General features: G+C 38.0%; 1 protein-coding gene across 1 annotated transcript; it reads left to right on the forward strand.

The window, feature by feature from the left end:
• Nucleotides 1–577: 577 nt before the first annotated feature.
• On the forward strand, nucleotides 578–12,104 carry LOC115924483 (SUZ domain-containing protein 1-like). Its single transcript, XM_030986687.1, has 5 exons — nucleotides 578–726; nucleotides 6,404–6,459; nucleotides 7,029–7,170; nucleotides 9,423–9,523; nucleotides 10,062–12,104. The coding sequence occupies exons 1-5, from the start codon at nucleotides 673–675 to the stop codon at nucleotides 10,111–10,113; spliced, it is 405 nt and encodes a 134-aa protein (XP_030842547.1). The 5' UTR covers nucleotides 578–672; the 3' UTR covers nucleotides 10,114–12,104.
• Nucleotides 12,105–13,885: the final 1,781 nt, after the last annotated feature.

A 13,885-nucleotide genomic window follows, 5' to 3' on the forward strand; every position in this document is an offset into this window, starting at 1 on the left:
GTACTTAATATCATTTCTATCATCAGTTTTTTTTCTATACTTTTGATGCACGCCCACCATCGGGCGGAATAAGGGCGGGTCTAGGCGGAATTAGGCAAGGAAATGCCTCACGCAGACGGCGCGCTACGGACAATCGCTTATGATTTCGGGCGTAAGAATGGCATAGCTAGATTTGCTAGAATTTCGGCAACAAATTGGTATACATTAGCGCCTGTATAATTCATTTTCAGAGAAGTTATCTGAGAAAAACTGCCCATCGGGCGGAAACCGGGCAGGGTACGGTACCGTAAATGAAGGAGAAGAAGGAGGGGGGGGGGGGGGGGGATGGGGAAGCCGGAAACAGAGAGGCGGACATTTCTAGTCTCAACTCCTGCTGTTTTGAATAATAGGCTAACATCTGTTTCACGGAATATATAAAATAGTAGAGTAAATAAAACCATGTTATATAACTTTTAGTTATAACAGCATATAGCCTAGAATCTACATAAAAGTGAAATAGATCTAGAATGAAGTTGTAGTTGGAAAATTATATAATTACATGCGGTGAAGAAGATTAAGAAAATTAGCCCAGACAACTACTCTGAGTCAAGACTATTTATTGACTACCTACGTTGTCGCGTAGACTTTCTTTCCTTTTTTGAAAATTGAAGAAAAGGCATTGTTTTTGCGAAAATGGATGAATCGGAAGAAGTATGGGACAGCTGGGAAGATATGGCAGACAGTGGAGTAAGTTGACAAAATTCAATTCGATTTTTTTTACTGAGTTTTACTAGATCTAACAGTTTAAGCATGGCATGACTGCAGCTCATGAGCTGCAGCTGCATAAATATCTAAATATCACTCAGATTATGCATGCAGCTATGCAGTATACAAATATTGACTGCTCATGAGGATGATGGTGGGAAATATCACTCCCAAGGTGCTGTTTACACCGGCCCTTCTATCACCACCGAGGCGAAGCCGAGGGGGTGATAGAAGGGCCGGTGTGAACACCACCGAGGGAGTGGTAGTTCCCACCATCATCCGATTACAGAGCAGTCCATATTTGTTTTATATACCTCATCCTTTTTATTGATTCATGATTAGGTCTAGCTGTAGGTCTAGATCTAGCTCTAAAAACAGGAAACGAGATCAAGAGGAATTTACTAACCCAAATAAGAAAAATCCAACATCAAGTCCAAGGCAAGAGTATTGAATTCCTACGCGCTGCGCGTAACCGCGCGATTGCGGTAGCCTAGCAACTCAAAAAATGTGTGTGCGCAACTAAGTCGCGGGAGGGGTTAGGGGTCCTATCCCAGGGTTTGATAGTAGCTATCAACCCCTCTGACGTAATGATACTTGATAGATCGAAATGCTCCTTGACATGTGATATAGTCTTGACCAATCAGTGAATGACAATCTATGTATGAGGTATATAACAGTACTTAGGCCCGGCCTGCCGCTAGCCGCTCATGCCATGACCAGGCGCAGGCCGCGTCTTTTTAAAAAAACCTAACCTTACCTTGCGCTTGTTCAGAAACCTATCCAAAATTTGACCCGTAACTCCGGCGTGGAGATACCCTACTAAAACATACCCTACTAAAACATACCCAAAATGAAGTAAATATTCATTAAATGTCCAAATAAAGATCATGAGTTAAATAAAAGTTGTGATGTTAATTAGAGTAGCGCGCCCAGTATTCGGTCCATACCCAGTATTCGGTCAGACAGCCGTTTCAACAGCTGTAACAATTTAAAAAATAATTAATGAGCCGCGAAACTTGCACAAATCAGGCAGCTGAATAACTTTCTTAACTTTGAAAATTAAATCAGATATAGGGCCCCGGAAAGATCTCCAACTTAGCTCGAAATTGGTCAGTGTTCCACAACTTTCTGCACTTCCGCGTTCTCTTAGCACATGCGCTAACATGCATAGCCATATGTAGAAGTCTATTGCGAAACAACTACGTGTGCTATCGCAATGAATTTAGTATGTGTGTGAAGAGAATCACTTCCGTGTTTGCTCCATCGCAGCGAATTTGCAAATGACGCACTTGCCGATGTGCAAGAGGTATTTATACGATACCCTTGCCATGCGGTATCACTCGTCCAGTATTCGGTCAACGCATTGACAATCAGTGCTTTTTCGCGCGATTGTGTGAACATAGTGCGCAAATACGCTTCGCTCCTTGGCAACAGAGATACCACGCACAAATCGCGTGACCGAATTTTAATCGGCGCGACCGAATTCTGGGCAGAAAAATGCTCTGTCTTCTTTCGGAAATATTTTTCTTATCATTCTTTATTTTAAGTGACTATAAAATCCTTTTAGAGGAATAATTTTCTTTTCTTTTGATGGGTAGATTGTAAAATAAAAGAGGTAAGAATTCAAAATATTAGTGATTTCCCCTTAACTGACCGAATACTGGGCACTCTACCCTACCTGTTTCGTGTCAATTTTCTTGTTATTTTTGGAGTATTTTTCGGATAAAAGTTGATATGGGCGCTTGCTCAGAAACCTATCAAAAATTTGACCCGTAACTCTGGCCTGGAGATACCCTACCAAAACATACCCAAAATGAAGTAAATATTCATTAAATGTCCAAATAAAGATCATGAGTTAAAAGTTGTTATGTTGATTACCTGTTTCGTGTCAGTTTTCTTGTTATTTTTGGATTATTTTTCGGGAAAACGATATTAGTATACACTTTTTCACAGGTTTCACGGCAAACCGCTGCACAATACAAAGTGTTATAAGACCGTGTCTAAACTTCCACGTTGTAATAATAACCACACAGGAGGCGTGAACTTGAATTAGCTTCCCTTTAATAGTTGTGGCGCTGTAAAGCACATTCAACAATCGTGTGAATCCTGTAAAGAAACAAAGATAAACAAAGAATGACTATTGATTCAAAATACCCAAATTGTTCCCTTTTCCTTAGATTACATTATTTGTATGCAAACTAGAGTAAATACATGACCTTCAAGGGTGTATTTAAGTTTAAGACTATAGCGTAAAGCAACTAGAAGTAAAGATTCACATTCAAACTCTTATCAAATAATTATTCATTTCACTTCTATACTCTAAAAAATATTGTCTTCTTTACTATAAATCACATTACAAAAAAACTCCTTTTCAAGTATTAAAACGAATAACGCGATTTTACCTAGGGCGACATAAACAAAACTAACCGTAAGTCGAATCACTAAAAATTAAGGCTGTGAAGGGTAGTCGAATGCTCGAGTACCCGCATGGTTGACAACTACTCGGGTACGATTTCTCGTACCCGAATATTCGGCCGCAAAAAAAAAAAAAAAAAAAAAATTAAAAAAATTAATTAAAAAAAAAAAAAAAAAAAAAAAAAAAAAAAAAAATGTCCAGGCCGACGCTTACCCGTGCCTGGGTGAGCGGCGGCCGCTGGCATGGTGCCGTCGGTAAAAATGTTTCCCAACTCAAGCACTGTCAAACTCACCACTCAGAAACTGGGACCAAATGTCTGGATTTCTGCTTGGACTTGGAGGAAAATGGATTATTCTGCCATCTTTGGTTTTTAAAACAGCATTGTTCACTGTTATTATTATTATTAAATCGGCGCCTTCAACTGCAACTCAAAGTAAAATTGCATGCGTTTTCGGCGACAGAACTGGGATACTGCTCCAGTTGTTGTTGTTGTGTTTTGAGTTATTGGCGATTAGTCAGTGATTTGACTATTGTCGCCAAAATACTTTACGGCACGTGTTATATCTCTCAATTTTGGATTTAAAAAAAATATATATTTATTTCGTTTTATATTTATCTATCTTTTAAGATAGTATCGTAAAATAATATCGTAAGCAAAACATTCATGGGCTTTGTTAGTGTTTCTTAACAGTACGTGCAGATTATTTGTTATATCACATACACACCATACATAAATATGTATATAAGATAGCACCTACACAAGCTTCTATATTCAGTAATCTTATCATACCTTTTATCATTGTTGTTACTTTTTCTTATTTTCTTTTCTTAAAGGGATCCGGTAACTTTGTCTCAGATTCTGAAACAAAATTCTGGATTTAGCTCATGATGCAATGATAATTATAAACCTTTAGGTCAGTCAGGAACCCCATGACTTTTACAAGCCGATCGCCTGTCTGATTATCAAGATATTTATGATTGGAATTACAAATTTTGAAAACCGTTCGCCTGACGGTTTTCATAACACTACAGTCTATTGGGGAAAACGAGTATGGTAAAACCGGTCACTCAAAGATTTTTACTTTTTTGAGGCACTTCTTGACCATTTTGAAGCGCAATTTTTTTAGGGCTTCAATATTACACCATATTAAAGACACTGATAACACGTAGGGCCGTGTATCTCAGATTTAACATTGTTAAACGATCCCTTTAATGCCACCACTAGTGGTATGTATGGTGGTGGCAAAAAACAAAAAACAAAAAAAAATCAAAATCAAAAAATCAAAAAATTTAAAAAAAATTAAAAAAAATTTAAAAAAAAACAAAAAAAACATGGCGTCCGAATACTCGAGTATTCGCTTGTAAGCATGGGAGTGTACTCGGGTACCTCATTACACTGTTGTGCACAGCCTTACTAAAAATGGCGTCGAAAAATATCCCTCCGCTATATAATCTGTACGTATAGGTACTACAATTAAATGAAGTCCTAAAATAGCATAAGAAAAATAGGTCTCGCGTGTCATCCCGAATTTATGAAATATGACACCAAAAACAATAATGAACGTCTCCAGATAACTTATACACTATCATGAGACATTTCAGCATCTCTTACACTTCCTTGAAGTATATAACCAAGAATTATTTTACAAATTATCAATCACTTTCACAAGTACCGTAAGCACAGTCAATACCATTACGGACTTTTACCACTATCCACACTTCAAAAGAGGCCCAAATTTGTCCTACAAATCTCAAAAACATTAAAGATACACGTACAATCGTAGCATAACATACACTTATAAGAATAATAGCACGGAATTAAACATACCTTCAGTTTTGCATATAAATGAAGAAAAAACTAGGATCAACCAACATGGTTGAAGTACCTTCGTACGGTCTTATTTTGCGCTGTAGCGAAAGTGCTGATAGTCTCAATTCAGGTACAAAAGGTAATTATTCTGCGGCGTAACAAATACGGGAAAATAATGTCAAGCCTTGACACAAAGTGCATACCGATGGTGGGTTGCGGGCGGGTGTGCGCACTATGTACTTGTGAAGTTATCTACTGTAATTCAGGAGATAACTTCACACATGCGCGCGCCCGCCTGCAACCCGCCCGCAACCCGCCCTTGTAGTAGCTCGTAGTACCCCAAAATACGGCCCTTATTGACTTTACACACCGGACTTAGGGGTTTTTTTTCAAAAGGAAGGAAGATGAAGGAAGATACCCTAAATAAACACTGAATGGGGGGGGGGGGGCTGGGGCATAGCCCCATGAAAAATTGCCACTATGCGCGAAATTGTTGCGACAAATTCGGTGATGATTGTATGCTATACAGCAACATCAAGACAGAGGAAGATGCCCTACGTTTCCAAGAGGATCTTTACTAGCTCCAATGCTGGGAGCAGGTTCTCCAAGACACCAATGAACGCAAACCCTTCATCAAATCCTACTCTATCCACGGACGGACCCTAGCTGACAAAAAATACAGCAAAGTATCTAGGTGTTGAGTTGCAGAAGAATCTCAGCTGGAACCAACACTGTCACCAAAAAGGCCAATTACACCAATGCCTTTCTAGTTTCTTCAAAGGAATATCCAACTATGTCGTAGAAAGGCTAAAGAACCAATCATGGAGTATGCCAGCATCATATGGGACCCTCACACGCAAGCAAACATCAAGAAGCTTGAAATGGTTCAACGGTGCTATGTATGCATCATCTTCAATGACCAGCGCAGAACAAGCAGCATAGCAGCCATGCTGAACCAGCTCAAGTAGTCAACATTACAAGAATGAAGGGCACTGCCACAGGCTAAGGTGATGATGATCTATCGCATCACCAGCTCGCTGATAGACATCCCACACACTTTCCTCACTCCATCTACATCCCTGCACAGAGGGCATTCCAAGAAGATCATAGTTCCTTTTCCCGGATGCAATAAGACTCTGAAACTCCCTCCCTCAGAACACCGTTCATTGTACCTCTGTTAACAACTTTAAGCAAGAGGTACAAAAAAAACCAACTCCGCTAACGTGGTAGTTGTTTTTACTTGCACTCAATTAACTGTACCTTTTTTCAGACATTGTACAACTCCACACATCTGCACTGCACCTCAACAGTACGACAATACACCTGACGGTGGCATGTACTGCACCTGAATAAGAAGAGGAAGCTGTAATGCATGCATATGGGACTAGTAAATTACATTTTTCCTTTTTTTCTCTCATTTTTTGTAATTGTAGGTTCTCGAAAAGAAATTAAAGGAGGCACAGAAGCAGCGTGATCGGGCTACTCAAGAGTAAGTTCCTATAAAAGTTTAAATATTGAGTATTAAGAGGAAAAGTGGGTCATGAGTTTCCCTATCTAATCTTTGTTAAAATAGAAAGAGCCTAAGTATAGTATTATCAATCCATTTCCCCCCTCCTTCACTAACTCTTCATCTTTTTCTCATTGTTCTTCTCCTTTTCCTTCTTTCTTCTTCTTTTTCTCCTTCTTATTTTGTTTTTCTTATCTTTTTCTTCCTATTCTACTACTTCTTCTTCCTATTTTTGTTCTTTTTCTTTTCCTTCTTTTCTCTTTCTTCTGCTTCTACTTATTCTTCTTCTTCTTCTTCTTCTTCTTCTTCTTCTTTTCCTTCTTCTTCTTCTTCTACTTCTTCTTCTTCTTCTTCTTCTTCTACTTCTGCTACTTCTTCTTCTTCTTCTTTTCCTTCTTCTTCTTCTTCTACTTCTTCTTTTTCTTCTTCTTTAACATCTTGATATGACCAGGGTATCTAAAGTCTAAAGCACCAAGCGATATCGCCAATGCATCAAGTGCCATATACATCCAGAACATAAACATTATTATTGTTGTTTTATATTGGTGTAGAAAGAAGGATGCGACACCGGCTGTGGTTCTACTCCAGGAAGACACCCAAAGGACATCCTACCAGCCACAGCTTAGAATCCTCAAGCGACCAACAGAGGCTGGAGGAGACCAGAATGCAACAGAGAACAAGGATGTCAACAAGGTATGACACTTCATTTATGACTTTCTCCCACATTGTAATGATAATAGCGATTTTGATAAATGATAATACCTGTTACTTATAAAGCGCATTACCATTAAAGATACTATGTCCCTTTTGCAGCCAACATCAAATTCTGTAGAACTTTGCAGGAATTATGAATATGTCATTTATGTCCTATCTGAAATTTAAACATTAGCAGTGTCCTAGTACTCAAATTATGCAAGGAAACCGTTTACCTCTAGACTTCACTGTCAGACACTATTGAGTGACTGAGTGACATCTTTTTTTCTTTGGTAATAACGTACCCTGGTACATAAAATAAGCTGTAAGTGTAACAGGTACATGTACATGAGCATTTGTCTACATCAATAACCCACTACTTGTAATGGCCCAAATTAAACTGACTGAATCTTTGTGCAGCACAAAACACATGACCATTCGGTAAAAGGGTCTGAAAATAAATACTATTACTAAGATGATTGCAATCACTGAAGTCAATTCGACAACTGATTGTCGTTATTTTCCAACTAAAAGCCTTTTTCAAGCCCTTTTGTTTTGAGGGAATTTCTAAATTTGTATTTTCTTTCAAGGCCGTTTGAATTTAACCTTTTCATTTTGTTTGGCCTGTAAATGGGGCATAGTACCTTTATATGGCCAAATCATTCACATCATTACTATTACCCCTGTCATTGGATTCAATTACATTTCTCCATTCCCTGGTGAGTGTTCCAGCTAGTCACTTTTTAACAGGCGTTCACATGCTAATCCAACCACAATGATGTTCGCATCCTACCAGGTAACCATTTAAAACCTGGGTGGAGAGGAGCAATGTTTTTTCTTTGCCGTGCAAAAATAAAATAAACTGAACTGAATGAATTAAAACATGAAAAAACATACTGCTAAAATGATCTAATTCTGATTTAAAAAAAAAAAAAAAAATACCGGCGGCCATCGTGAAAAATAGCCCGACTGTCAGGAAAAATGTACAGAGTGGCCATTTTGAAGAAAATAAATAAATAAAAAGGGCCTCCTCCTTCCTATTTTTCAAAAAGGCAGGATGTTAAACAATATTTTTTTTTAAATTTGGCCTAAGGCACATGTCACATTATCAGGCAAAGCGTTAATGCAGGCCCTTTCAATTTGTCATGCCATATTTCAGGCTTTTGTAGGGTACACAATAGCTCATGGTGGATGATTTTCATAAATTCTATCTGGCACCTACCGTTACGCATTTTGTAATACGGTATGCAATAAATTTCATACGCCATTCTGAAGGAAAAATAAACACATTGAATAACTTTTACATTTTTGATACGGCCCATGCTGGAGAAGAGTATACACATATTTAATCAATTAATGTTTCGACATGGTCCGTTCTGAAGAAGTGAATATTCATTTAGCCGTTGAAATCACACTTTGTTTTTTTACCAAACCAGAATGGAGCATAAACAGAACATGTCCAGTGTTTCGGAAGATTACCGCAATTCTCTACATGAATTCTACTACCGTATTTGCCGGCGATAAGGCTGCACTGTCGCATAGGCCGCACCGCCGCATAGGCTGCACCCCCGATTTTGACATTTAAAAAGAAAAAAAAAAAAAAAAAACACACGGACAAAACAAAATAATCATAATTTTCTCGAAAACACTTTTTTTTTTTACAAACTGATACCAAATTCACGAATATTCTTATAATTTACCGGAAGTTTAGCTAAGAAAGTGATCACAGGCAGATTTGGTGTCCGATATATACCCCTGCCACATTGTACGGTGTAATGCGAAATTGCATAAAATGGAAAAACAAAATGGTGACTTCAGATGGATGTTCGCGGCAGCTCCGTTAAAAGGGTCCCTTCCTTTACTTCTGCAATGCATTGGCACGAACTTAGATCAAGGTCTATCGGCAAATGTTGTGTTAGGACGTTTATTTTCGTCTTCATGTCAACAATGCAAGGTAAAATTGTCGTTAAGATGTGTGGAAATGTCCTGCACCATAGTGGTAAAGTTATTTTACCGTTTCTAGTCCCATATGTGCAAATTCGTGCTGGTTTTGACTTTCATTTTTTTTTTTTTTTCACTCTTTCGTCGTAAATGCCGCACCCCGACTTTTTGATATTTTCTCTTCCAAAAATACTGCGGTCTTTACGCCGGCAAATACGGTAATGATATTCTTTTTGAAATGGTTCAATGGAAGGAATTATAGGGATTCATATTTGAAACGCAACTTTTTTCCAAATTGATTTCTCTTGAAGACCAAGCAAAAGACTTTAGCGGAGAGAGAAGAAGAGTACAAGCAAGCCAGATTAAGGATCCTTGGATCAGCCGAAACTGACTTTTCTGAACCGGCTCCTAGGTATGTATTTCTCTTTCTCTTTGTCTCTCTCTCTCCCTTCCTCTCTTCCTCTCTCTCTCTCTCCCTCTCTCTCCTCCTCCTCCTCCTCCTCCTCCTCCTCCTCCTCCTCCTCCTCCTTCTCCTCCTCCTCCTCCTCCTCCTCCTCCCCCCTCTCATGCCCTCCCCCTCTCTGATCTTTTTATCATCTCTCTTACTCACTTTCTCTCTTTCCTCTATTTTCTCCTGCTTCTCTCTCTTTTTCTTTTCCTTTTGTGTCGGTTACTGTACAATGTAAACTTACATGAATGCAGAAGAAAATCAAATCAAAATCAAAATCAAACTACAAGTGGATGATGCATCTTTGTATTTTATGTCTCATATAATTTTTTTTTCATTTTTTTCCCCGCTGTGGAGCATTCTCTGTCTGATCATATGACCATCTCTCTTGCTCACTTCCTCTCTTTCCACTTTCTCTTCCTCTTCTCCTCCTCTCTCGCTCTCTTTTTGCCTTTTGTTATGTTTGATGATATATCTTTCCTTCATGTCATTCAATTTGCAGGTCCAAAGACAGTTCTCGGCCGGCCGCAAGTCTAGGCACAACCAAGAGGTAGCGAGGCCATCATGCTGTCATGGCGACTCCAGAGTCCAGATAGGTGAAAGGAGAAAATTTTTGACCACACAATTGCAGGCCCGTGCATGTTTTACCGAAGTCGTACATGTATTTCAAGCGATTGCACAGCAGTCGAACCGTGTCTTTAAATGGCAAACCAGAGTACGATTGGTCAGGTACAACATAGGCAAGGGCCTGAAAGTATTGTGATTCACCTCTGCGTTTTGTCAAAGACGGAACTGGCTTAGCAATCGGCAGCGGTAATAACTCAACTGTTGTGCGGAGCTTCCATGGAAACCGGATATGATCTCATAGACGAGCATTTGGGTATCCGCAGGAAGAAAGTTTTGACAGATGCTTGCTGACGGTCTCGTGAGGATATGTGCTTGTGTTAGCCGGAAGGGGAGCGTTGCTCGGATTGTGTTCTCCAAGTTATTCAGGAAAATTCATAGCGTTTAACCTCCATACCACAATTGTGGTTTAATTTTCACTTATATCGAGAAAAACCGCAAGGTATTTTGGTCTGAAAGTTTGGGGATAATTTGTTAAGGGCTTGTTTACATATGATGAAGTGAAAGGCAGCATTCTACATTAATGATGTGAGTGTGAAACGCTTCACAATAGACCAGTTCACAGTTAGCACATTACGGCAATGACCCCGAATATCCACAGATCTTCAAAACATGAAGAAGTCGCACTTTGTACATTTTGAAATAATCACTCCTACAGCAATGGAGGTGCTATATAAATAGCCTTTGTTTCCCCTTTTTAAAGAATACTTCCACCTGTGTATCATGGAGTGCACTGCTTGTTCATGAATGAATAATGATTACATAGCTTTCATGAGCACGTAACCAGTATTTCTTCTCCGTGTATTTCACAATTTGTTCTGCAATGACCTTTATCTGCTCATGCTCAGACTGCAACCGTGAACTGGCTTATTATGTATCCCAAAGATGGTGAGTGCGCGTAGAACCTTTATTGCGAGCAGCTACTCATTTTTATTCCAACCTGCCTTTCATTTACCGGGACACGATAAGAAAAAAAGCCATGTGGTTTCCCGCTTCATATGTGAAGAAGCCATTTGACTAGTAATAGTATTGACATATAGTCAAAACTGTCTTAGTGATCACCTGTTTGTAAAGGCCACTTGTTTATGGTGGTCACCTATATTGTCTCCCTCTGGGAGGAAACTTGTAGAACCTGTCTAGAAAGGCCACCTGTCTGCAGTGGCCAGTTTTCCTGTGTCCCATCGGTGGCCTTTATAGACATGTTGACTATATTATCCTTTTCAAGCACTAAATAACAAACCAATGATAATTTAGAAAAATTAGAAAAGTCAACATTTTCTAGCTATTTTATTTTCTTGAATGTATTATTATTATAGTAATAATACACAGTAATACAGACTTATCTTAGCATTATCTCTGATTATATATATATATTCAGCAAAAAAAGAATGTGGACACGCATTATTCAAAATGTTCATACAAATTGTCTATAAAATATAAGATATACATCAAATCAAAGACGAATTAATAGTCTACCAACATTAAGTTCATCAAGGTCAAGTTTTGAACTTTAAAACTTGGATGGGAAAATTCATTTAACCATTAGAAGGTCTGATTAAGAAAGTTGCAAAATTGAGCAAGTGGCCATTCAAATATTAATGATCATGTGCGTCTGTAAAACAAAGAGTGAGAAACAACGAAGAGGATTGAGCTCTAGATTTTATCACAAAATCCATGCATTAACGTAGGCACAATCCTTAGCTCAATAACACAAAGATGTGTTAGCGATCTTAGTAATTAACTGCTATTTCGCTATTAATCACTAGACTATGTCATCAATTCATTGATCGATCATACAGTCATTTGCACAGCTTTGTGTTAATGGCCATTGCTTGTACATGTGTGTCACCTTTTCCTATATATTGCGACTGCTAGCTCTTTTAGAAGACCATTATCATTAAAATCATTCATCATCTCCATATATGTGTGTGTACTTGGGTTTGTTCAGACATGTATTATTCAGATAAGATTATTTATGTCTGGGTAGTGACCTTTAAAGGTATAGACCAGTTCTAGTCATGCAATTGCATTGTGAAAGAAACGTTGTGGAATCAATCAGAAAGTACTGGAATCATCAAAATGATCAGAAATTTGGCCCAGTCTTGGTAAAGTTACAAGCACTGTACACAGAAAGATGTATATGGGACTACGGGATATCTGTCCAGTCCGGATAGATGTAATAACTTATCAAATATATCAATTAGTAGGCGGTTTCCAGGCAAGATTTTTATCATCACATATTAGTCAAAACATATTCTTTCACACGATTGGTAATAAGAGCTTCCATTTTATTTTTTGAGAGGGGGGCGTTTCCAAAACTGGTCTATACCTTCAACTGTTCACCAGCCCAAAGATGTGACCCAGGTTTGAACCGAGGTCCATCAGGGTCAGTTGTAAGCGAAGATAGAGAATGATGGTACTGCTAGACCACATCACATCTCACAATGTACAATTGTTTTTTCCCTTTTAGGACAGGGTTATTTTTAAGGTTAAATCAATCACATTATTGTTCTTCAAGTTGGCAGCAATAATATTTTTCTTTTTTTGGGCCACATTGTTGAAATAAACCATAATGGCTCTGCAAACAGTATACATGTACATGTGTGGGAATGTAGTTGGAAAGTTGAATTTTTAAAATATTTTTTATTGAAAAGTAATGATTTTGACTCTTTCAGCGTGTCGCCAATTCAAAGATTTTTCTTTCTCCAATTCCAGGCATCAAAATGCCGTATTGTAATGAAACAAAAATGGATGCAGTGTCTGCAAAAAAAATTGCCCTCTCTACTCATGCGTCCTTCATATTTTTTATGGCTCTGGATCAAAAGTTATTGAGTCAAACCACAAATTGTGAAAGGATCATCACAAAAGGATCAGTCAATTAATGCATATGCATGTATGTAAACTATTTTGCATGCAAATAGTCAAAGTTCTTGATCAATTAGCAAATGAAATATGTTAAAGTGAACAAATCAACATAAAGATTTGTTTTGTATGTTGGTAATTCCATGTCGTAATACTACTGTATATTCAAAACGCACCCTTACATGATTGCAATGAATAGGGCATGCACAGAACCCGAGTCGGACTTTGGTTCCGTAAACGCAACGTTTTATGTTATTCTCCATTTTCTTCACGCTCGTTATCCATAAGCCCTTAGAAATCCGGGTAAACTTTTTTTGTTTGGTTGATTTTCAATTACAGATCGATCAATCAATCTTATTTACTGGGTGTAAGCCACAAATATGTTTAAACTAACAATGTTTTTCTTTTGAAAAATATGAGGAATCTTTTCCCCTTGATAGCAAATTATGTTTTGGTTGTTGAAGAATTTTGGATGCCCATCTTCCCTCCTTCCCCCTTCAAATGCACAGTCAATGCCCCTGTTGACAAATTTTTTTCACTGGATATCTCGGGAATCTTTATTAAAAAAATTAGTATTATTTGATATTGAAAGTTGACAAAGTTTATGAATATTTTATTATTGATATGCTGTACAAAATGTTAAACTAATAACCGGGCAAATGTTTGTTATACCAAGGAGATATCTCTTTGGTTATACACATCTGTTTTGTGCGTTTTAAAATTACATTTACACTGTACTGTACATGTGAATGTACATTGTCATTTAGATGCTGCTGATGTTTTCTAACTTCTTTTTTTTTCTTCAACTTTCAACAGATGTTTTTAGTGATAGGTTACCCA

The sequence above is a fragment of the Strongylocentrotus purpuratus genome, unplaced genomic scaffold, assembly GCF_000002235.5.
Source record: "Strongylocentrotus purpuratus isolate Spur 01 unplaced genomic scaffold, Spur_5.0 spur5_scaffold_16, whole genome shotgun sequence".
NCBI classification, from domain to species: Eukaryota; Metazoa; Echinodermata; class Echinoidea; order Camarodonta; family Strongylocentrotidae; genus Strongylocentrotus; species Strongylocentrotus purpuratus.